The following is a 22,964-nucleotide window of genomic DNA, read 5'->3' as shown; positions in this document are numbered from 1 at the left end:
GGCTCAAAGGCCCACCCCCACATAAAATAAGGGCCAACTACGAAATGGAAAATTCGGAATTGAAGGGGGATAGAAACAAACATTTGAAAATACAAAATAGCAGTTATTAAGAAGAAAAACATTTTTTCCTTTGGTAACAGTCTTAGATGTTTTTTAATTTAAGTTTATAAATTTACATTTTAATTTTGAAAATAGTTATAAATATTTCTTTCAAGTTCACTGTGTGTACTTTCAAGTTTTAAAAATTTCTTTTTTTTTAATTTAAATTTACATTGTTTATTTTTCAAATGTATAATGTGGTTTTTCATTCACTTTATGCTGATCCTGATTTGAACCCAAAGATGAAATGCAATAAAAAAAAATACAGCAGGAATATTTTTCATCTGAATTGATCACTCATTGGTCACTTATTTATCTAATACAGGGGGAGATGCTCCAAATCTGAAACAATCTTATGTGAAGAATGGCCACACTCTACCAGTTAGGGTTGGTGGAGAAGTTGTCAGCAGTGTCAAGAGTCCAAGCAAACCCCCCACAGAGCCTGACTACAGGAAGAAGCCTTCGTGGCTCAGCCAACCAGATGATCGCAAAGGGCACTCTCCCTCAGATGGTGTCCGCCGCGGAGCTTTGGCCACCAGAGGTACTGGACTTCAGGAGGATGGATGGAGACTAGGGGTCATGGGACCACGATCCCATGCAGAGGGGGAATGGAAATCCAACCTGGCCTGGCAGGGTCAGATCCACAGGCAGATGGAGGAGGGCAGACGTGGGGGCAGGCTGCACCCTGAGGATGGGCAGAGGAGACCTGGGCTGCAGAAGGCTCCATCAGAAGACGGCAGGAGGAGTCGACCCACAGAAGGAGACTGGAAGCCGACGCTTCCTCGACATGCATCTGCAGAGGAGGGAAGGGCCTGGAGAGGTGAGGACCTTTTCCAAGAACCTACCACTGCAGTTGCATGTTTCCTGTTTGACCTTGTTCATACGTTTGTGAAAATAGCAGGTGGTATTTCAGGCCGAGCATATCCTCCCTCCCTTTTGCCATCACTTTGCAGCTTATGCACTGTCCTCCCAGACTCCCAGATATAGACAGGCTTCTGCCGGCTCCCAGGGGGCCTGCTCCAGCTATTCTTCCTATTCAGGAGGATGAGGAAATAGCTGGCCCTCTTCTCATTAATGTATTAGATAACACCTTTGTTAGCTCAGTGATAAGTGTAAGGAGTCACAGGTAAAGGATATCACAGACAGTTATCCATGGAACAGTTTGTAGTGTTTCAAACCTCTTTTGTGCAGTGATCTTTCATGCTTAGGGGGGTTGCTGGGTGCAGTGTAGAGATAATATGACTAACATTGAATAACGCAGAAAGTTCAGTGCATCAAAGTGAAAAGATCCACAAAACCCCAAAACACTGTTTCAGTTTGTTATGGAGCTGCTTTTCTGTGTTCCCTCCTTTGTTCCTGCCTGTTCTGCTCCTCTGTCTCACCTTGTTCTTTCTCTCTCCTACTTTCTTTCTATCTTTATCACATTTCTAGTTTCTGCCCTCCTTTTTTGTCTTTCTCCCTCTCTTGACGTCCTCCTCTCTTGTACTATACTTCCCTCTCTGACGGATGACAGGGCAGCGAAATGTATTCCTCATTTAATAAACAATGCTAGACTTCAGGTTTTGAGCATCGGCGTGAGAGAAGCATGGGGGGATTCTGCTCAGGGGTGTTTGAGCTTGAGTGGAGGGAGGTTGGTATTGAGTGGTAATTGCAGTTTGTCTTCAGAGCTGATCCCTAGATAGGGGGATAGATGCTGAAGCAGAGAAGACTTCACTGCTTTGCAGCTGCGTAGCTGGAGATGTTAGAGAGACAGAGAGGTGTTTAAGGCAAGGCAAGTTTATTTGTATAGCACAATTCATACACAAAGTAACTCAAAGTGCTTCACAAAACAGAAAAAATGCATTGAAATCACAATACATAACAGTGCAAAGATAAAAAAAAAATCATGGTTAAGTTTATTTTAAAAGAAAGGAAAGGGAAAGAAGAATTAAAACGGGTGCAGATAAAGACCCTTCAGTTATAGAAACGGCTAAACAGAAATGTTTTTTGGGATCTACCTGAAGTTCAAGCTAACTTCTAGGGAAATAATTCTCAAAAATATCTTATTTATGAATGAGTTTTAGGGCCAGTTTACAAACAATTAAAAAAAATCTAATTATGAATTTTAAGTCGTAAATTTACAAGAAAAAGTCATAAATTATTGAGAAAAAAAAACCCAAAGTCGTCTGTTTATCGGAGCCTACTTTAAAGATAAAAGATGTGGATCATTTTGTAAAGCTTTATTTCCAGATAGGTTTCAAAAACAGAAATTCTGAACCTTTTAACTCAAAATAAGATTATTGTTAGTAAAGCCGGCTGTCCGGGGTTCAGTGTTGGTAAAGTGGAGTTTTATATGTAAAATAAGGAGCACTGAGGCACTGAGACACGTTTGGGTGTAGAGGACCGCAACTTTATTTTCCTTTTTATTCACAATCCCAAAAGTCCATTTGTCACCTTACGTCATGAACCTTTCATGCGCACAACACCCATGCGGAAGGTGAACAGTGTTACATACGCCCCCTCCTCCAGATGAAATGTCTCATTTCAACATAAAACAACAAAGATAAATGAAAACAGTCTGTTATATTAGCAGAAGAATGTTGAAAATGCCAGAAAAGTAGAGAGTAAGACGTATAGATCTTGTCTTTTGTGGAGGAAGTAAGGATTGAAGACGACAACTGCAGGGATACCGATGGCTTCATCAATGGGTTGCAGACATCCTGCAAACCAATGAATGAATCCATAAATAAAGCATTAATAAATCGAACAAAGGAGCTTCCAAACATTTTTAACCTTATCAGTAATCATTCAGATTACCTGTTCACTAAGTTTAGTTGGTCTGCTCTGCTGCTGCGTGGCGTTCACTTGTTGCATTGTATGTTCACTTTGACTTTAATCTCGTTAATTTAAGTTTTTTTTCTTGTATATTTATGACTTTTTTTCTCGTAAATTTACGACTTTGATTCGCGTTATTTAAGTACTCCATCGTACTTATTGACACTCTTATTTTGTTTTTTATTTGTTGCATAAATGTTTGTATGATTGTTAATGCCATTGCAATGTCATTTCAGCCTTTTAACAGTTACTACTAGAGGTCTAGAGCTCCGAGAGATGATGTTAAAAGAAAACCTTGATTTTTACATTGTAATAACAAAAACCCTCAATTAATATTTCTTCAGGAAACCCACTCAAATATAGAGGATGAAAAATTTTGGAGAACTCAATGGGGAAACAAAATATTTTTCTCACATGGCACATCCAAATCTGCAGGTGTAGCAATCATATTTAACAATTATAAAGGGAAAATAATTATCAAAACTAAGTCACACTGGTCACTGGATAACATCAGTGCTCAAAGTGGTAATAATAGGAAAATATTCATGGATATTGTAACATATCTCAAAATAAAGGCCGTCTTACAGAGATAAGACACTTTTATAGTTCTCAAAATTAAATATGCAACAGAAAATATTATTCTAGGTGGAGACTGGAATATGGTTAAAGACGACTGGTTAGAAAGGTTCCTGAGTAGATATTCCAGCTCCCACCCGGATAAAATATTGTTGGACTACTGTAATTCTGTAATTCTTGTAGATCTGTGGAGGGGAAAAAATACTGATACAAAACAATATTCTTGGTTCAAACCCGATGGTACATCTAAATCGAGATTAGATTACTGGTTAACTGATGAAACTTTATTTTTATTTTTATTTATTTTTTAACTTGTCCTGTCCATCAGCTGGGCAGACAGATGAGAGCTGAGGGCCTCTTGTGTTGGACATATTTTACTTTAACAATAGGGGTTATTAATCTTCAGACAAACCAAAGGTATGTCTGAATAAACCCCTTTTGTAATTGAGGCCAAACTTTATTAATTTCAATCCTGTTTGAAAATCTTTGGTGTTGGACCGGACGGAAAAGGAAAGAGGGGAAGAAGAGAGAGGGACGTTAGAGAGAGGGGGGGGGTAGGAGGGTGATAATAGGAGGGGAAGGGGGATAAGACCATGAAGCAGCATAAAGCAGCAAGTTTACTGGTTGTTAATCATTATGGTACGGTTCAAATGTAGTACAAAAAGGGCGGGGCCTATCCACACACACACTCAAATGTTATAAACACACCTGCTAGCTGCAAAAATGTCCACCTGTCGACATGTACACAAAACAGATAGTGTTCACACGCATACTTATGCCTTTAAAACCAACTAGTGTGAAATATTTCAGTCATTCAATCATGCAAACTGTTAGTGCAAAGGTGAGCTAACACCTGTGCTCAGGTGAGTGTATATGTTCTTCTAAAATGGATGGTGGAACGTGACAAGAAGGAGGGAGAGTGCCCAGCCATCCCCACCCCAAGACCCCCACCGCAGCAGCAGCGGCAGCCGGAATCCCCCCAACGCCACACGGGAACCGGCAGGGAACATCCGCCGCCCGGGCGACCAAGCCCGCCACCCAGGCCAGGGCCAGCAGGACCGCCGCAAGGCCCCCAGAGCCAGAGAGCAGGGAGGCACGGAGGGAAAGAGAGCGCCGCCCCAGCCCAACCAGGAGAGCAGCCTCCCCGCCGCGCCGGGAGCGCCCAACGCAGGGCCCCACAGGAGAAGGACGCCCACAGCCCCAAACGAGCACCCCGCCACCACCCAGGAGTTCCGGGCATCCCCCCGCCCCCACCCCAGGTACGAGCCAGGACCCCCCAAGGGAGACCCGCTCCGCACTCCAGGCAGCCATCCGCCCGGCCCACGGTTGGTCCAGGGAGGAGCAAGGCAGGGGCCCGCCGCCCCCGCCCAGGAGGGGGAACCCCGGGGAAAAAAGAGGGCCCACAAGGGGTGTTGTAAATATGGCCCGACCAGGCTCGGCCACAGTTGGAAATTTGGCGGGGCCCAGCGCTCAGGAGCAGGGACCAGAACCCACCCCCCAGGGACACGAACACCCCCGGCTCAGATGTAATGTGAACCCCTCCACCGCGCGGAGAGAGCACCGCCGGGCCCAGGAAGCCGGCACCCCGGGGACACGGCCGCCGTTGCAAAGGGGCCCGTACCCCCCACCAGGGAAGAGGTAGGGGACAGATGGTCCTAGGTCCCACCTTCCTTGCAAAATGTGTGTGCGTGTATGTGTGTTTGAGAGGGTGTGTGTGTGCATGTGTGTGTGTTTATGTTGGGATGTATATATTGAGGGGGGAGGGGTGTGTGTACTAAGGGCAGTGCAGTTAAAATTGGCGGGTAGGGCACTAAGGGGACATCTCCTGATTACTCACAGTGACGTCCCCTCACCCTCCCCACCAAGGGGCCCTAAATGTCTAAGGTGCGGTTAAAATAAGCGGGTAGGATGCTAGGAGGACATCTGCTGCTTGCTGGCAGTGATGTCCAAGCACCCTCCCTACCAAGGGCCCTACATGTCTAAGGTGCAAATAAAACCGAAAGAGGGGGGGCCCACTCCATACGGCAACCATAGGAGGGGGGCCACTGCCTAGTAACCCCCCCCCCCCCCCAAGGCCCATCGCAGGCTAAGCCCCCCACCCCCTCACCCTAATATGAGGTTATATGAGGAAGGGGGTAAGTTGGGGACAGCTGGTAGACTGTCCCCCGGTGGTCAAACAGCTGTCCCCCGCCCCCCCCCAGCAAGGGGGCCAGGCCCACCCAGCCCAGGGGCCCCACCCCCGGAGGCGCCGACACCCCAGGCCCAGCACCACCCACCCCACACAGAGAGAGAGGAGCCAGAAAGCGTCGCCCCCCCCGGAGCAAGCCCAGGCCCCCACCCCCAAACGCCGGCCCTAGAAGAGCTCTGGTCAGGCCTCGACGGGACCGGGGCAGCCAACCGGCCGGGGAAACAGCGATGGCCTCAGCGGGCCCCCGACCCGTCAACCCCCCCTGCCCCGTACCAATAGTGCCCCCCCCCCCCCCCCAGAATGCCCCACCACAGGACAGGGCCGACAAGACCCCCACCCCCACCCCACCCCAGACCCCGCAGCCAAAGCGGATGACACCCAGAGCGACCGGGGGCCCCAAGAGGGTTGTCCCGTCCCGCCCCAGAGCCAGGGAAGGGCCGATCCCAGCCCCAGGTGTAGATGGACAGCCCATCCGGCGCCGCTGGGCCCCCCCCCCCAAGCAGGGCCCCCCGCCAACCCTAACCCTGCCCCCCCCCCCCCCCCCCCCCCCCCGAATGCCCCACCACAGGACAGGGCCGACAAGACCCCCCCCCCCCACCCCACCCCAGACCCCGCAGCCAAAGCGGATGACACCCAGAGCGACCGGGGGCCCCAAGAGGGTTGTCCCGTCCCGCCCCAGAGCCAGGGAAGGGCCGATCCCAGCCCCAGGTGTAGATGGACAGCCCATCCGGCGCCGCTGGGCCCCCCCCGAGCAGGGCCCCCCGCCAACCCCCCCAGCACAGGCAAAGGGACCACCCCCCCAAGCCAAGCCAGACCACCCCCCACCCCCCACCACGCACCCCCACACCCAAGCCCAGAGGACCACGCAGCACCCCAGCCCGCCCCACCCAGGCGCCGGACCCGACCCCCCGACCAACAGAGCCCCCACCACCCCCCGCTAGGCACTGGAAGCCCCGACCCCCACCCCGGCCCACGGCAGAAGGGCAAGGAGCAACGACGACCAGGCCCCCCCACCCCCTAAGTCAGTGTTTTTCAACCAGTGTGCCGTGGCACACTAGTGTGCCGTGGAAGATGGTCAAGTGTGCCGTGGATAATTGCCCTCATTAACTGATCTAAAAACATTAACCATCTCCAGGAAATCAGCTTTTTGTTCATCCAAACAGGTCCTGATAAAACACTGAGTAGTTAGGAATATAAAAGATCATAAAATACTTTTTTCTTTGTGTTTAATTGATTCTATTAAAGACATTTTGATAAGAATGACGGCAGCGCGATTTAGCTGCAGCTATAACTGTTTTCTGAAAAGTCCCGCAGCTTTTACTGTCTCCACGACTCCACCAATCATTCTTGAAGGCTTAATCACATGTCATCAGTCTGACCAATCAGAAGTGTTAAAAGTCTTCACTTCCTTGTTCCAATTTAGCTCATAACTCACTCATTTCCCACAAAAACACCAGCTAAAGCTCGTCTTTAGCGGTGTAGCTTTCCACAGAATCTGGTATCAGACTGGAACAAGTGAACAAAACCATGAAGCTCAGAGACGCAAGTCTTTCTGCCGTTTTCTAGCCGTATTCACACTACATCTCCCATGATGCATTGGGACAGCGCCTCAGCGTACATGAGTCGTCCTTGTTACACGGATTGAAACCACAACGGACATACAGTTTGTATGTAACTTAACTTTTATTACATCTTTTAGAAAAAACATCTGCAACTTCCTGCTTTTTCTGCCACAATTATCACAAAAATGCGCGTCAGATTGCCGGGGGGGGGGGGGCTGTAGATCAAAACAGACTATGAGTTTCTGCTTTTTTTTTTTTTTTTTTTGGGATGCTGGTGTGCCGCGGGATTTTTGACAAGGTTAAAGTGTGCCGTGGCTCAAAAAAGGTTGAAAAACACTGCCCTAAGTCATGGAGTTAGCTATGGGAGACCAGAGAGACCGAATTCTTTCAAAGTTACTTGAACCTTGGGCTGACATTTTTTCCAAGCTGATATGATCAAGCAGCAGATTTCTGTGTTGACTTATATTTATATTTTTCTTGCTTTTCCAATTTATTAAAATAGTTTTTTTAGCAATGCAAAGAGTAATGAAAATGATAGAGCCTAATCCTTCTTCTACATCGATGGCACTCATGTCACCAAGCACACAAAGTGACGGTGAAGCTGTGATTGAAACCTTAAGCCAGACTGATAGATCGGCACATACCTGCTGCCAGAGAGCCTGGACAGACGTGCAGAACCATAGTGCATGCATGTAATTGTCGGGTAGATTACCGTCACAGTGCTGACAAATGTCTGAGTTGCTGAGACCCATCTTGAACATCCTCTGTCCAGTGTAGTAAATTCTGTGTAGAGTTTTGAAATGGATTAGCTGCAGATTTGGACTTTTTGTCAGTTTAAAGGTGTTTAGACAAAGTTCTGACTAAAAGCTTTCATCTGTGCTGATGCTCAAATCCGCATCCCATTTTGTTGTCGGAAGTGAAATATTATTATCTAAATTACATAAAAGTTTGTATATTTTGGAGAGAGTTTTATTCATTGAGAAATTGATCAGAGTGGTAACTACATCTGGTAGCTTTAAATCGTTGTCTCTGTATTTAAACTTTTTAGTAATAATTGATTTAAGTTGCTGATATTCCAAGAAGTTATTTATTCCATGTTTGTCTTGAAGTTCCTGGGGAGTTATGAATCTTCTATCAATAATTACGTGCTCTAGTTGTTTTATGCCCCCTGCTTGCCAAGCTGGGAAGTGGATAATTTTTTTGTTTATGAGGATGTCTGGGTTGTTCCAGATGGGTGTCATTTTGCACGGTTGAATTGATGATTTTGATATTTTGAGAAATTCCCACCATGCTGTTAAAGTGGCATTTATATTAATACTTTTGAAACAATCCTGTTTTTTAACTGTTTGGCTAATAAATGGAAGATCTGATAGGTTGATCTTTCCGCATAACTCCTGTTCCAAGTCTAACTATGAGTTGGTTTCTGGATTATTTTTTAACCATTTTAAGATGTATTGTAATCTATTTGCAAGAAAGTAATTGTGGAAGTTAGGTAATTCTAATCCTCCACAGCTTTTTGCAGATTTTAAAGTTTTTAGACTAATTCTTGCAGGTTTATTGTTCCATAAAAAGCTTGATATGCATGAGTCTAATGTTTTGAACCATTTTAATGGCGGTTGTGTGGGAATCATTGAGAAGAGATAATTAACTTTGGGTACGATTTTCATTTTTACTGTGGCTACTTTGCCCATAAGGGACAGAGGCAGGTTGGTCCAGCGTGTTAGATCATCCTGTATGTTTTTCAGTAATGGGGTGTAGTTTAGCTGCACCAGTTCTGATAGTTTGGGGGGAAAATTGATACCTAGATATTTGATATTTCCTGATTTAACTGGTATTGTGAGTGAAACTTTATTTAAGTCACTGCAAAATAATGCCAGCTACTGGTAGGGTCTCCCATGGCAGAGGTCCTGGGTGACGAGTCAGACAAAGAGCGGGAGCCCAGAAGCCCCTAATGAGAAGAAAGAAATTCAAGGAGCCAATTATATCGGCTGAATTGGCATCACCGGGGCCCCGCTCTGGAGCCAGGCCTGGGGTTGGGGCTTGCAGGCAAGCGTCTGGTGACCGAGGCTCTTCCTACAAGCCCCAGTAGAGCTTAGCCCGATGGAGCAATGTGGAACCACTCTCCCATGGGCCTACCACCCGTAGGAGACTTTAAAAGGGGCCGGTGCGATGTGGTTTGGTTGGCAGTCAAAGGCAGGTGCCTTGGCGGCCCAAACCCCGGTCATGGAATTTTGTCTTTGGGATTTGGGGGAAGGAGCCTGAGCTTGTGCGAGAAGTTGAGAGATACTGGCTAGATATAGTCGGGCTCACCTCCACACACAGCCTGGGCTCTGAAACTCAGTCCTTCCACTCTGGAGTTGCTCATGGTGATAGCTGGCTGGCTGGTGTGGGCTTATTCGTGTGCCCCCATCTCAGCCGCCAAGTGTTGGAGATCACCCCGGTGGACGAGAGGGTCATGTCCCTCCGCCTTCGGGTGGGGACAGGTCTCTGACTGTGATTTCGGCAGTTTGGAGTACCCGGCCTTCTTGGTCTCTCTTGAAGGGGTACTGGAAAGTGCCCCAACGGAGGACATTGGCACCTGGAGGGGGGTGATTGGTAGGAATGGCCTCCCTGTTCTGAACCCTAGCGCTGTTTTGTTATTGGACTTCTGTGCTCGTCATAGTTTGTCCAAAACGAACACCATGTTCGAGCACAAGGGTATCCATCAATACACGTGGCATCAGGGCACCTTAGGCAGGAGGTCAATGATCGACTTTGTAGTTGTTTCAGGCAACCTTCGGCCTTGTATCTTGGACACTGGGAGGAGGTCCCGGGCAAGACCCAGAACCTGCTGGAGAGACTACGTCTTTCGGCTGGCCTGAGAACGCCTCGGGGTCCCCTAAGAGGAGCTGAAGGAAGTGGCCAGGGCGAGGGAAGTCTAGGCATGTTTGCTAAGACTGCTGCCCCTACGACCCAAGCCCGGATAAGCGGAGGAGGATGGATGGATGGATGGATGGATGGATGGATGGATGGATGGATGTGCTCTTCATCTTTGGCCCTCAGGGCAGGAGCGCTGTTCACGTTTTATTGCTTCACGGCTCCAGCAAATCCAATATATTCTTCTTAACTCTGCAAACAATCTCTCTGCTCCTGGGTGTTTTAAATCACTGTCGGCCTGTCGAATGAGTAGTCTGGTTACAGGATGTTTTGGGTCCATAAAGACTTTTTTTCTCTTCCAAATCAGGTTAATGTCTGAGTTGGCCACCTACTCTGATGAGTGGAGGTGACTCACCAAACTCCAGAGACAAAGTAACCAAACGGTTGGTTAAGCTGACTGGTTTTCCAGATGTCAGGCACTGGATATAGTCAGGAAAACTCTCTCTTTGTGCACATATCAGAAGACCAAGCTCAGCCTTTTTGTAATGCCCTGTTGTAAGGTTGTCACCAGTCACCCGTGAAGGCACCTTGCAGTTTCTTTTACCAGTTGGTTAAAGTTGGTCAAAGGATGCTGGACAGCTTGGTCAGCATCCTCCTCTCACCTACAGAGTCCACTGAGTCCAGAGGACAACCCAGGACAGAGCTAGCTCTCTTGACCAGCTTGTCCAGCTTCTTTTTGTCCCTTTCATTGATTCCTTCACACCAGCAGACCACAGCATAGAAAGTTGCTGATGCAACGACAGTCTCATAGAAGGTCTTGAGTAGTGGCCTACACACACCAAAGGACCCCAGTCTCCTCAGGAGGTGGAGGCAACTCTGGCCCTTCTTGTGCAGGACCCTTGTGTTGTCTGACCAGTCCAGTTTATTGTTGATGTGAACACCTAGGTACTTGTACACATCCACTCTCTCGATGTCCAGTCCCTGAATGACCACTGGGGGTGACTGAGAAGCCATTTTCCAGAAGTCAACCACAGTCTCCTTCTTTTTGGTTGCATTGATGTGAAGGTGATTGAGTTCACACCAGTCCACAAAGTCCTTGATCACCTTCTTATATTCCAGATCGTTTCCCTCTGACACGATTCCAACGATGGCTGTGTCATCGGAGAACTTCTGGATATGGCAGCTGTTTGAGTCATGGTGGAAGTCTGATGTGTACAGTGTGAAGAGAAAAGGAGAGAGCACTGTCCCTTGTGGAGTGCCCGTGCTGCAGACCACCTGGGCAGACACACAGTCCTGGAGCCTCACATACTGTGGTCTGTTGGTGAGGTAGTCAACAATCCACGAGGTCAGCTGGTTGTCAACCCTAGCACCTTCCAGCTTTCCCCTGAGCAGTGATGGTTGAATGGTGTTGAAGGCGTAGTCGGTGGGGGGTGGCAGCTGATACCAGCATATTGGGGATTTCGAATGGTATGATGTTGATTGGGTAGTTGTGGGGGGAGTGGGCCCTGGATCAAATCTATTGAAAAATGAATAGAGCTCATTTGCCCACTCTTGATCGCCCTGATGGCACCTATTGTCTGAGTTGTGTCCAGAGATGGTTTTCAGGCCTCTCCAGACCTCTTTCACATTCTTTTGTTGTAGTTGATTCTCCACCTTTTCTCTGTAATTCTCCTTGCCTTCATTAATCTTCACTTTAATTTCCTTCTGCACCCTCCTCAGTTCCTCTTTGTTCCCTGACCTAACAGGGTCTTCAGCTCAGGAGTCACCCATATTGTTGGGGAAGCACCGCACCGTCCTGGTGGGCACAGCGTTCTCCACACAGAAGTTTATGTAGTCTGTAATGCAGTGTGTCAGACTGTCGATGTCCTCATACGATCCACACAGCACCTCCCAGTTTGTGGTCTCAAAACAGTCCCTCAGCTCCTCATCGGTCTATTCTGTCCATCTTCTCACAGATCTTGTAGTTGGAGGTTGTTGTTTCACCATGGGTTTATAGACAGGTGTTACGCCCCCTTTTATGTCTAGGGGTGCTAGGGGGGGCATAACATAAAAAAGTAAAGTTTTGGCTATTAAATTAACTGCAACACAAAACACCAAACAAATGTCTCCATAAAATAACCAAATTTATTTACAAATAAACATCCTACAAGAACTAAAAGTGAAGCTAAAAGGCTTCAGGGTGAACCCAGGCCAAAATAACAAACAAAACCCCAACTAACTGAAACATGTAATCATACCTGTACAAAGGAAAAGGAAAAATAAAGACAAACACTAACCTCCTTAACCTAACAAAAAACAGGAGAAAACATGTACTAAAGAAAATGGCGGTTCACCCCTACAGCTTCACTTAACATAACTGTGAACCAAAAGATTAATCAGAGTGGGCACAGACAAAACTACGAAGGACTACAAATACAAAATACAAAAGTGCAACACACAACTAAACAAGAGGTGAAATCAAAATCAAAACCAAAATGGAGAAGAGTGCCAAGCTGCAGTGGAGACTGTTGCAGCAAGGCTCCCTTCCCACCGACTGGATGTCCAAATGGTGCCTTTAAAGCTGCCTCCACCAGCTTGTCCAAATTGAGGCCACACCTTCATGCACCACACCTGCAAATAATCAGACATACAAACAAAGATCCACAAAACACAGAAGTCCCGCTCTGATATAGAAATAATACACAAAACACAGAACAAACAGAACAAACCAAAACCAAATACGGCCACAGCCGTAACAACAGGTAAAATGTGAACCAGGTTGTGATCTGAGCAACCTAGTGGGGGGAGGGGGGAACAGCTGTAGGCATCCTTCACATTTGCATACAGTAGGTCCAGTGTCTTGCTGTTCCTGGTGTGGCACGTAACATACTGGGGGAAGTTTGGAAGAGTGGAGGAAAGTGAAGCATGATTAAAGTGTCCGGATTTAAGAAAAAAAGAGTGGGGGTGTGAAATCTGCAGCTGAAACACCACAGTGTGAAGAAGCTCACAGGCCACCTCTGCGTTAGCAGATGGGGGGATATACACAGTTATCGCGATAACATGCGAGAACTCCCACGGCAGGTAATATGGCCGAAGTCCGACAGCCAGCAGCTAAATGTCCCGCGTACAAAGTCTCTCCTTGACACTGATGTGTCTCGGGTTGCGCCATTTGTCGTTCACAAACATCGCTAACCCACCTCCTTTCCTCTTGCCGCTCTCTCTAGCTGTCCAATCCGCTCTCACGAGGTGAAATCCGTTCAGGGAGACATGTTCGTCAGAGGAAAGATCATTCAGCCAAGTCTCTGTGAAGCACAAGATGCTGCTCAGGGCTCCAGACTGCAAGCAATTGGTCGCATTTTGCGACCAAAATTTGAGAGTGTGCGACTGAATTTTACATCCAGTCACACATGTGCGACCAGTAAATTTGCCTCCCCCACCCTTCGTATTTTTTATACATTAAACGTGGAAGGGGCACGTCAATGATCAATGAAATAATCAATGAGACGCAAGCCCACACGGACGCAGGCAGACACACACACTCGCGCACATACTCATGAAACGCGAGCACGTACACTCTCGCGTGATACCTGTCTGTGAGGCGGCCACTGCGTGTGAGAAGAATAGGGAAAGCCACTGTGAGTGGCTAAATGCGTGTAGGGGGAGGGGCCTAGAGATAATCGAGTGCGCGTAAACATCAGTGGGAAGGAAACGGAGACAAATATCACAACCTGATATGTGCGTCTGAACTATGGGTAAAAGAACCATTGATTCGTTCTTCCGACCTGCGGCTAGTGTACCAGTGCCAGAGTGTACAGCAGGGGTCTCAAACTCGCGGCCCGCAGGCTATTTGCGGCCCCCAAGATGATATTTTGCGGTCCCTGCCTTAATATGAAGGTTTAATGTTACTGCAGCCCGCCAGTTTGTATGAATGACACTTTTTCATTGTCGTGAGCGGAGCTGACCAACCAATCACAGTGGGGTATATGACTCTTGGGGGGCGTGACAATGACAGGGTTTGAAAGCAGGACACCTGACAGCCCCCTCCCACACACATTAAGGAGTTCCTTACTTTCCTTTAGAACGTATTTATTCGCTCGTAATTTTCTAAAGACATGCAGTCCGTGCTGAACTTTTCTCTGGGCCGCACAGAACCGGAGGAAGGTTTAGGTTTTGGTTACGGTTACGGCGGCGCATCAAACGGTTATGCACGGCCGTTACGGCAGCACATCGCTCCCGCGGGAGTCGGGTCAGCTGAGGAGAATAAATGTCCCACACCTACATGCGTGACAGCTAACGGGGCTTGAACTTTAAACACGCTCGAGCAAAAACAACATTCGTTTTAGACACACTGAAAATACGTGGGGAAAATGCAACGATAGACATGTTTGAGATGAACCGGCACCTCGCCTGGATCGTTTGGGGGACGGGGTTGGGGTGGGGGGGGGGTGCAGCAAGACTGAAGGAGAACAGGAAGATGGAGTTGTCCTTAACATTCAATTTTGTTTTAATATTCTTCTTCCCCTTAGTATGATCTGTGTTATTATATATTTTATGATTATTTTAATGTTTTGTGATGTATGTAGCCTTTTTTTAATGAATTGGTATTTTAAATTATTTTAATTAATCACTCCCATAATGCATTGTTTTGTAGTCAGTAGGGCAGCTTTCAGTCAGTTCAGTTTCCAGCTGTGTCCGGGTAGGTTTGCCCCTTGCTCCCACCCCTTTCTCGCAATATTTTTGTGATGATTGACAGTTGATGTTGGAGCAAAAACAAAAATATATGTCACACACCAGGTGATCTGCGCAGCGTTGAGTTCACCTGGGTGATCTCAAACACGCTTATTGTGCATCTTGGCTGCACCTATTTGGTGTCACAAAGATAAATTTCCATGACAGCGATGGTGCTGTCAGTTTACCTTCTTGTTGCATCTTCAAAAGTGCAGAATAAAATGTGAAACTGAATTTAAACAGCACATTGTAATTTCTGCATTTATTATTAAAGTATTTATTAGTAATACAGTGGAAATTAGTAGATTTGGTTAGCATGTTAATTTACGGTATGCGCCCCTAAATTTTCTGGTTGTGCCCCTAAAATTTTCAGTTAGGGGCCACTGTGCTCCTAGTGAAAAAAGTTAGTCTGGAGCCCTGCTGCTCTCCCGATACTCTCTGTGTAGTCGAGTTAGCGCCGTTAGCTCCTCCAGCTTGTTAGGGAGAGATCTCACGTTGCCCATCACAACAGTCGGCAGGCATGGTTTATACCGACTTCTCCTCTCTCGGCGCCTAACTCCTGCTCTGCATCCTCTTCTCTTCCTCCTGATCTCAGCGGGGATGTCTGGTCTATCCATGTAGTGCAGCCCAGTGTTTTGGTACACGAACACCTGTTTACGTGTGTAAACAACAGAGCCGCTGCTGTCGGCTCCCCTGATGTCAATAGAAGCAGTCCAGCGAGGAAAAAATAGCCAAAAAACTAGTCTCGCAAATTGCACATCCATGGTTGTGTACTTTTACTGACGTAGAGAAAGAGAAGAAGTATATATGTACAAAGTAGTAGCAAAAAGTAGTAAAGAATAGGCAGAAAAACACACAACAGAGAGGGAGCTGCTGTAACAGGCTGCTGCTCCGGGCGGCGCCAGACAAATAACATGCACTGCACTGTACTGCAGATTGTCAGAGTTGCACATCCAACGCAGACCAAGATCAGGTTCTTGAGGGTCCATATCAGTATGATTAAGCCACTGTTCGCTGCTCTCTGACCTGAGTTCCTTTGGCAGATGGCTAATGATACTTGAGTTTTACTGGCCCCCTGTCTTGCTTGGCTCAAATCCTCCTTCTGATAATAAGGAGCACACTTTCTCCACCACTTCGTTTGCAACTTCAGGAGACTGAAAGCTCTGTAGCCAGTTGTCAACATAGATGTTCTTCTCATTGGAGTCACGCATATAATCTCACTGGTTACTGTTTTCACTTACAAGTTTCTGAAGTGCATAGATTGCACAGCATGTTGTATCAAATGGGAGCACCTGCCATTTGTACACTTGCGGGAAGTATCTTTTTGCATGCCTCGTCATATGAAACGTAACAATGACCGGTCTTCAGGCAATCGTCTTACCTGGTCGAACATCCCATTGATGTCACTGCTAATGGCAGTGGAGTGTTCTCTGAAGTGCAGCAGAATACCAAGAAGAGAAGCCCCCAGGTTTGGGCCTGGTAGCAGCAGCAAATTGAGGTTCTTCTCTCTGTAGGTAAATGAACAGTTGAACACAACAAGGTTCTTTCCGTAGTGTGTTACCATGTGGTGGGGGATGTACCATGACTTTTTTGATGTCCTCACTTCCTCTTCAGTCACTTCTCTAACATAGCCTGTTATTAATAACTTTGTCATATCTGCTTGATAGACCCGAGACTTTTCTAGATCTATGCTGAGGCGCTTCTCTGTACTTCACAGACTTGGCAGTACTGCTTCAGGTGATACTCTGAGTGTTGGCATGTTACTGACGCGAAGAAGGGGAGTAGCATACCTGTGTGTTCCTGCTACATTCACTCTAATGGTTTTTTCCTCCAGCAAATTTACAGCTTCCTTTTCTTTTCGAGATTTGTTCACTAACTTAATTTCACTATGGTAGAGTGTCAAGTTGCCAAAGCTTTCCAATGTGGCCTAACAGTTCTGCTTGTGGAGAAACAGTTGAAAGAAAGAGACATGCTGAAGTGATGTGACTGGTCCTTTTTGTGTTCAACCCAACCTAGTCTTGACTGCTGCTGGAACTCCAGCTTTTATGAGCATGACTAGTTGAGGAGATTCAAAGCCAATCAAAAGTAACAGCTTGGCATTTGTAAATGGCTCCAGATGGAGGTTCCTGTAATGTTTAAACCTTTTCTGCAATGCTTTCACAGGGTAAGAATGTTCAGCTAATCCTAAATCTTCAGCTGTGAAAGCACTCTGAATAGAGAACGTTCTGTATGGTTTGCTGGCTGAAGAGACCTTGCCCTTCACTGATGCTCCATGCAAAGTTTTTAGTCCTTGTCTTACTGTTCGTAGGGCAGTGCTTCTCAAATAGTGGGGCGCGCCCCCAGGGGGGGGCACGAAGCGATGCCAGGGGGGGCGCGCGGTGGTGGCGGTTTTAGGCACAGGTTTGTCCGGTGCGCAAATTTAACGTGGGGGCAGCGGTGACAGCGGCTCAGTGCTTGGAAAATAATCTGGTCCACTATTCGGTTCCTATTGTCTGTTCTGTCTGTCCGCGGCTGCGCGAGTGAGAACGAAAGGGGAGGGGTGGTGTGGGCCCTGTCTGCCAGGGGAATCGGGGCACGCGGACCACTGCTACCGCTGCCTGTTGCCCAAGATCACCGCTGCCCTTAGATTCCTAAGCTCACGCTAACAATGTCATTCTTTATGAACTATTGTAGACATTTTGATGACGTGTCTTTATTTTCCATCCATGTTTTCTTTGTCTGCCTGTGGTTTAGTTGGTGTCAGACAGACATAAAGACAGCAGGTAATGCAGGAAAACAGCTGCACTTTTATGAGATCAGAAATAAACAATCCGTCATTTAGAAAAAAAAAATCAGCACGTTTTTACCTATTTCTTCAGACTAAAAACGTTAAATATATTGGTGCTGCTGTGTTAATGTTTCAGATCAATTTAGATTTAATATTATTTATTGATTGAATTATTTTTTTCAGCATCAAATGGTTCAGTTGGTCAAAATGTTTCTAGTTTAAATAAGGAATGACAGATTTTTTTTATTTCAGGTACTTTCAGCTTCTTTTCTGTTTTAGACTAGAACAGGGTTTCTGTGGCTAAATAAAGTTAATATTTGTTGAAAGTGGATTTATTTTGCTTTTTTCTTTTGTTAGTGTTAAAAGATACAATTTTAGGTATACAAATTTTATAGATACTGACCTGATGTTTTGTCACCGCGCGAGTGTGTCTGTGTGTGTGTGTGGGGGGGGGGGGTTATGGGGGGGGGGGTCAGGGGGGGCGCGAAACATTTTCTTTTCCTAGGGGGGGCCTGGCAAAAAATAATTGAGAAGCACTGTCGTAGGGTAATAATAATTATCATAAATTGTATTTATATGGCGCCTTTCTGGACACTCAAGGTCGCCTCACAGTACAAAAGTATGTAAAAACAAAAAAATACAACAATAAAACTCCGGAACACAAAATAAGTTAATGTTACGGGTCCCGGGTGCGGCGACCACAATAACAAAAAGAATTGTCTCTGTGAAAATATAAAACGAATCTCAGAGCAGAAACGACACGAGCACTCTTTCATTCTCCAAATCACTTCTAACGGAAACAGGAAGTTGATCCGTCTTCAGCCACTTGGAGGCACTGCCAGAGTGTCAAAGGTTCCGCCTACCAGACTCATAATATAGTTCCTTTTTATTTTCTTTTTTTCCACAGACTATTTTTAATAAATGCATTCAAAAATAATTATTTTAATTACTACAAAATAATGGCTTTTAATTTTAAAATAAAAACCAAATGTGGATGCACATATTTGGGTGCACCACATTAACAGTTAAAAACAGCTATTTAAATATTAAGTGCTGAATGCATGACAAAAAAGGTGAGTTTTGAGATGTTTGGAAAACTGAGAGAGTGAGTCCATATTTTGTAGATCAGAGGGGAGGGAGTTCCAGAGTTGCAGGGCAGAGCTGCTGAATGCTCTATCCCCTATGGTAATGAGACGGGGTCGTGGAACAGCCAGCCGAAGGGACGAAGAGGATCTGAGGGAGCTAGTGGGGGTAGCAACAGTCAGGAGCTCTGAGAGATACGGAGGGGCGAGGTTGTGGAGGGCTTTGAAGGTTAAAATTAGGATTTTGTAAGTGATCCGGTGATGTACTGGTAAGCAATGAAGCTGCTTTAAGACGGGTGTAATATGGTGAATGGGGGGGGGGTTTGGGTTATTATTCGAGCTGCTGAGTTTTGAACCAGTTGAAGCTTAGAGTTTTTTTGTGGAAGTTCAGAAAGAAGGGAGTTACAGTAATCAATACGGGAGGTGATGAGACTGTGGACTAGGACAGCTGTGGCGTGAGGAGTGAGAGAGGGACGGAGACGAAGAATGTTACGCAGATGGAAGTAAGCGGAGCGGGTGATGTTATTGATGTGGGCAGTGAATGAGAGAGTACTATCAAGGATGAACCCCAGACTCTTAACCTGAGGGGAGGGAAATATGGAAGAATTGTCGAAGGGCGAGCAATTAACCTCACTCAGTGAGGGTCCTTAGGCTAAACCCTTAACGCTACTGCCTCCCGAGCGCGGTTCAGCTGCAGCTCACCCCAGGGGATGGGTCAAATGCGGAGAAGAATTTCCCCATTTTGGGATGAATATTATTATTATTCTTCAGCAGCACTTTGCTTGTCTTCAGAAGCACTTGATTGCAGCCAACCCAACGTTCTAGATAGAGCACATCTGCAGATGATCCCTTCATCTTGGTAGCTCATTCTATTGGTGGTTTGGATACAGCTGCTCTGAGGTTCACCTCATGCAAGGCCTCAAAGTGTTTCCCTGGGCATACTTTACACTGCACTTTAAGTCTGCACTGAGCTGCCTGATGATGGCGCCCACACTGCCAACACAGATTATTGGATTTAATCCAAGTGGATTTCTGGTCTTTTGTCAGGATCTTGTAATTCCTGCATCGGTCTAAGAAGTTCAGTGTGTGTCTGCAATAAGGGCAATAGGCTTTGGGTATTTCTTGAACTTCTGACACAGTGGAGGTTGTAGCTGAGGGCACTCGGGGGTTGCTTTTGTGTTGCACCATGCAGAACAGTTGCGGTCCTCTTAGCAGCTCTCTTATCTCTTTTGATGGTGCTTCTATCTTTCAGAGTTTCTACTCTGTCTGAATGATCTCCAACATCTTGGATAACCAGCTCATTTTCACACTCTGCAAAGTCTCTCAGTGATGGTATTCCATCTTTCTGTGAATAGAGGTAACGACAGAAAGCAGCAGAGAAGTCTAAGGGTAGCTTCCGAGCAAGCCTTGCAACATGAGACGCACATTGTAGCTCTATGTGTCCATCCACCTCTGTCTACTTTAGACTAACTTCAAGTCTGAAGAGCTTGGGCGGCAGTGGCTCAGGCGGTTGAGCGGGTTGTCCAATGATCGAAGGGTCGGCGGTTAGTTCCCAGCTCCCCCCAGCCAACTGTCCTTGTGTCCTTGGGCAAGACACTTCACATGTGCATGAATGCTCCCGGTGACGGTCAGAGGGGGCGTAGGCGCGAACTGGCAGCCACGCCTCTGTCAGTCTGCCCCAGGGCATCACCAATTACCATCACAAGTAGGAATGAGGAGTGAATGAATAATGGACACACTGTAAGCGCTTTGAGCGTCTGGAAAAGCGCAGATAAATCTAATCCATTATTATTATTATTATCTGCAAAGCAGGAAGTTAATCGCTGAAGTGCTCTCTGAGTGTGAGCTACGAGAGCTTCGACAAAGAGGAGGTCCCTGATAGGGTTGGGCGATGTCCCTTAAATTGGCCGTTGACGATGTTTGCTGTCAACCATCCGGATGGACGATGATATCGTCGGGGGGGCGCTATTTTTAATATTTCGGTCTTATATAGTTGCTATTCGTTGTTTTACTTTATTACTTTATTTATTTTATTTCCCAACTAATGACTCATCCGCGATTATCGAGTATAAACTGAGGGAAGTGACTTTAACAAAAACAGTAACAAACAAACTAGAAAAGAAATGGTCCGCTCCCGCACTTAACTAGTCAAGTGGACCGGCGGAGCACAGACTTACAGCTTTGTGTTTAAGTGGAAGGGGGGGGGGGTTGCTTTGTTACATGAGCGGTAGTATGTGGAAGATTTAGAACTGCGATCCGTTCCACAGATCTAGGGGAATGGGCTACCGAACTCAGAACCGGGTCTAAAAGTGTGTGTCTGAGCAGAGGATAGTGAGCACACACACAGCGCTTTGGGGCGGTGTAAGCTTCAAAGCTGAAAGGCCGCTCAGTCCTTAGAAATCATTCAAACATCACGTGGATTTGTGTTTCGAGTCGTGTCCTGACAAAATAAAGGCTGATGTTATTCCCACATGTTTACACGCAGCCAAGATGCAGATTGCAGCACCACCCAAAGCTAATGTTGTTAGCCCGTGTTAGCATACTGCTAATTAATTCTGGCTTCTTTCTGGCTCCGTTTTGTAAACAGAAAAAGCAATGACCACACGTATTGAAAATAAAACGTTGAGCGAAAAGGCGTTTCATAATAATCGTAACATTATTAAAAGCATGTTTAGAAGATCGTCTTGTATGTTACCGAGCTGACATATCAATGTATAAAGCCGCTCTGCAACATTGTTTTGTATTGAATTGTTACATTCAATAAAGTTTGAGAAAAAAATAGCCGCTCGGCGGAACTGATATCCGCTTCCGGTTTTTTAAACCCTACTGCGCATGTGCGAATGAGTTATTCCGACCGAAAGTGTGTCCCATGTGAACTTTTGTTATATTCTGAAAACAATTTTCTGGAACCATGTACACGGTTGGATTCTAATCCGACCATTGATCCGGTCAAGATATTTTTCACATGTAACCGCGGCTTATGGTGTCGACTCGCAGCGTGGCGGGGGCGTGGCATCACGATGGTGTCTCTCCATCGGGATGTCTCTCACCCATCACCATCGTCCATCGGCACAACCCTAGTCCCTGATCATTTGCTCACAGATCTTGGTGTGAGCCTTCAGTCGTCTCAGGTTAAACAAGCTGCCATCGAGGCGGTACAGAATGTACACTGTATCCTTGTCATCAAGGCCATCAGTGGCTTGCGACAGCATCATGCTGAAAAAGATGGTGAAAAGGGTGGGTGCCAAGACACAGCCCTGTTTTACGCCGTTGATGATGGGGGAAGTGTCTGAAAGGTCGCTATTGAGCCTGATCTGACCGTTCTGGTCTTCGTGCAGCTGAACAACCATGTTGAGGAATTTGGGTGGGCAGCCAAGACGTTCCATGATCTACCACATGCCTTTTCGGCTCACAGCGTCAAACGCCTTGGTCAGGTCGACAAAAGTTACATAGAGTGCCTTGTTCTGCTGACGACACTTTTCTTGAAGCTGTCGGAGGACAAACACCATGTCAGTTGTGCTCCTGTTGCTTCTTAAGCCACACTGGGTTTCTGGAAGATGGTCTTTGGCGATGGTGGGTACAAGTCTGTTGAGCAGGATTCTTGTGAGGATCTTCCCTTCGATGGAGAGTAGAGTAATCCCTCTGTAGTTTGAGCAATCAGACTTTACTCCCTTGTTCTTGTAGAGGGTGATGATGACTGCATCACAGAGATCTTGTGGTAATTTTCCCTGCTCCCAACAGCCGATAATCTGTTCATGGAGTTTGGAGTGTAGCGCTGGGCCACCATGCTTCCATAACTCTGGTGAAACGCAGTCAACTCCTGCTGCCTTGCCACTCTTTAGTTGCTTAATGGCTTTGTGGTCTCTTCCATAGAAGGCGCCTCATCCAGTTCCTCCTTGAGTGGTTGCTGAGGATTACGGAGAATTGCTTACACGCCGACAACGCGATCAGCGCTGTAGAGAGCTTGAAAGTGTTCTGAAAACGTATGATATTAACTGTATGAACTAATTAAATCAAACATTGAATTGGATTGAGCGACATCCTGGAGCTGAGGCGCTGATGCTGTAGTATCGCGAGACCCAACGAGACGAGTGTGGTGAGTCAACTTGGCGGCGCGAAAGCAGTTAAACAAACATTTTCGATCTTGCTTCATTATTCCGGCATATTAAAATAATTCCAGCAAACTAACATAACCTGATAAGATTATTAAGCTTTTGTCAGCCTGGAAGACCTGGAGAAATGCATTGACGAGTGTTACAATACCTGCGTCATGGGGAAACCCAACACCACCACCCCCTCCTCCAAGCGTGGAC

At 46.5% G+C, this 22,964-nt stretch overlaps 1 protein-coding gene across 1 annotated transcript in view; it reads left to right on the top strand.

Moving 5' to 3' along the window:
• The window catches only part of phactr4 (phosphatase and actin regulator 4), a 126,930-nt gene that overhangs the window by 44,670 nt on the left and 59,296 nt on the right, over positions 1–22,964 (top strand). The window contains exon 6 of the mRNA XM_023964259.1: positions 425–919. Within this exon, the coding sequence (XP_023820027.1) occupies positions 425–919 (495 nt within the window). The remainder of the gene's footprint in view (positions 1–424; positions 920–22,964) is intronic.

This window comes from Oryzias latipes, chromosome 16 (assembly GCF_002234675.1).
Source record: "Oryzias latipes chromosome 16, ASM223467v1".
NCBI classification, from domain to species: Eukaryota; Metazoa; Chordata; class Actinopteri; order Beloniformes; family Adrianichthyidae; genus Oryzias; species Oryzias latipes.
This window is presented reverse-complemented; position numbering and strand designations above follow the sequence as displayed.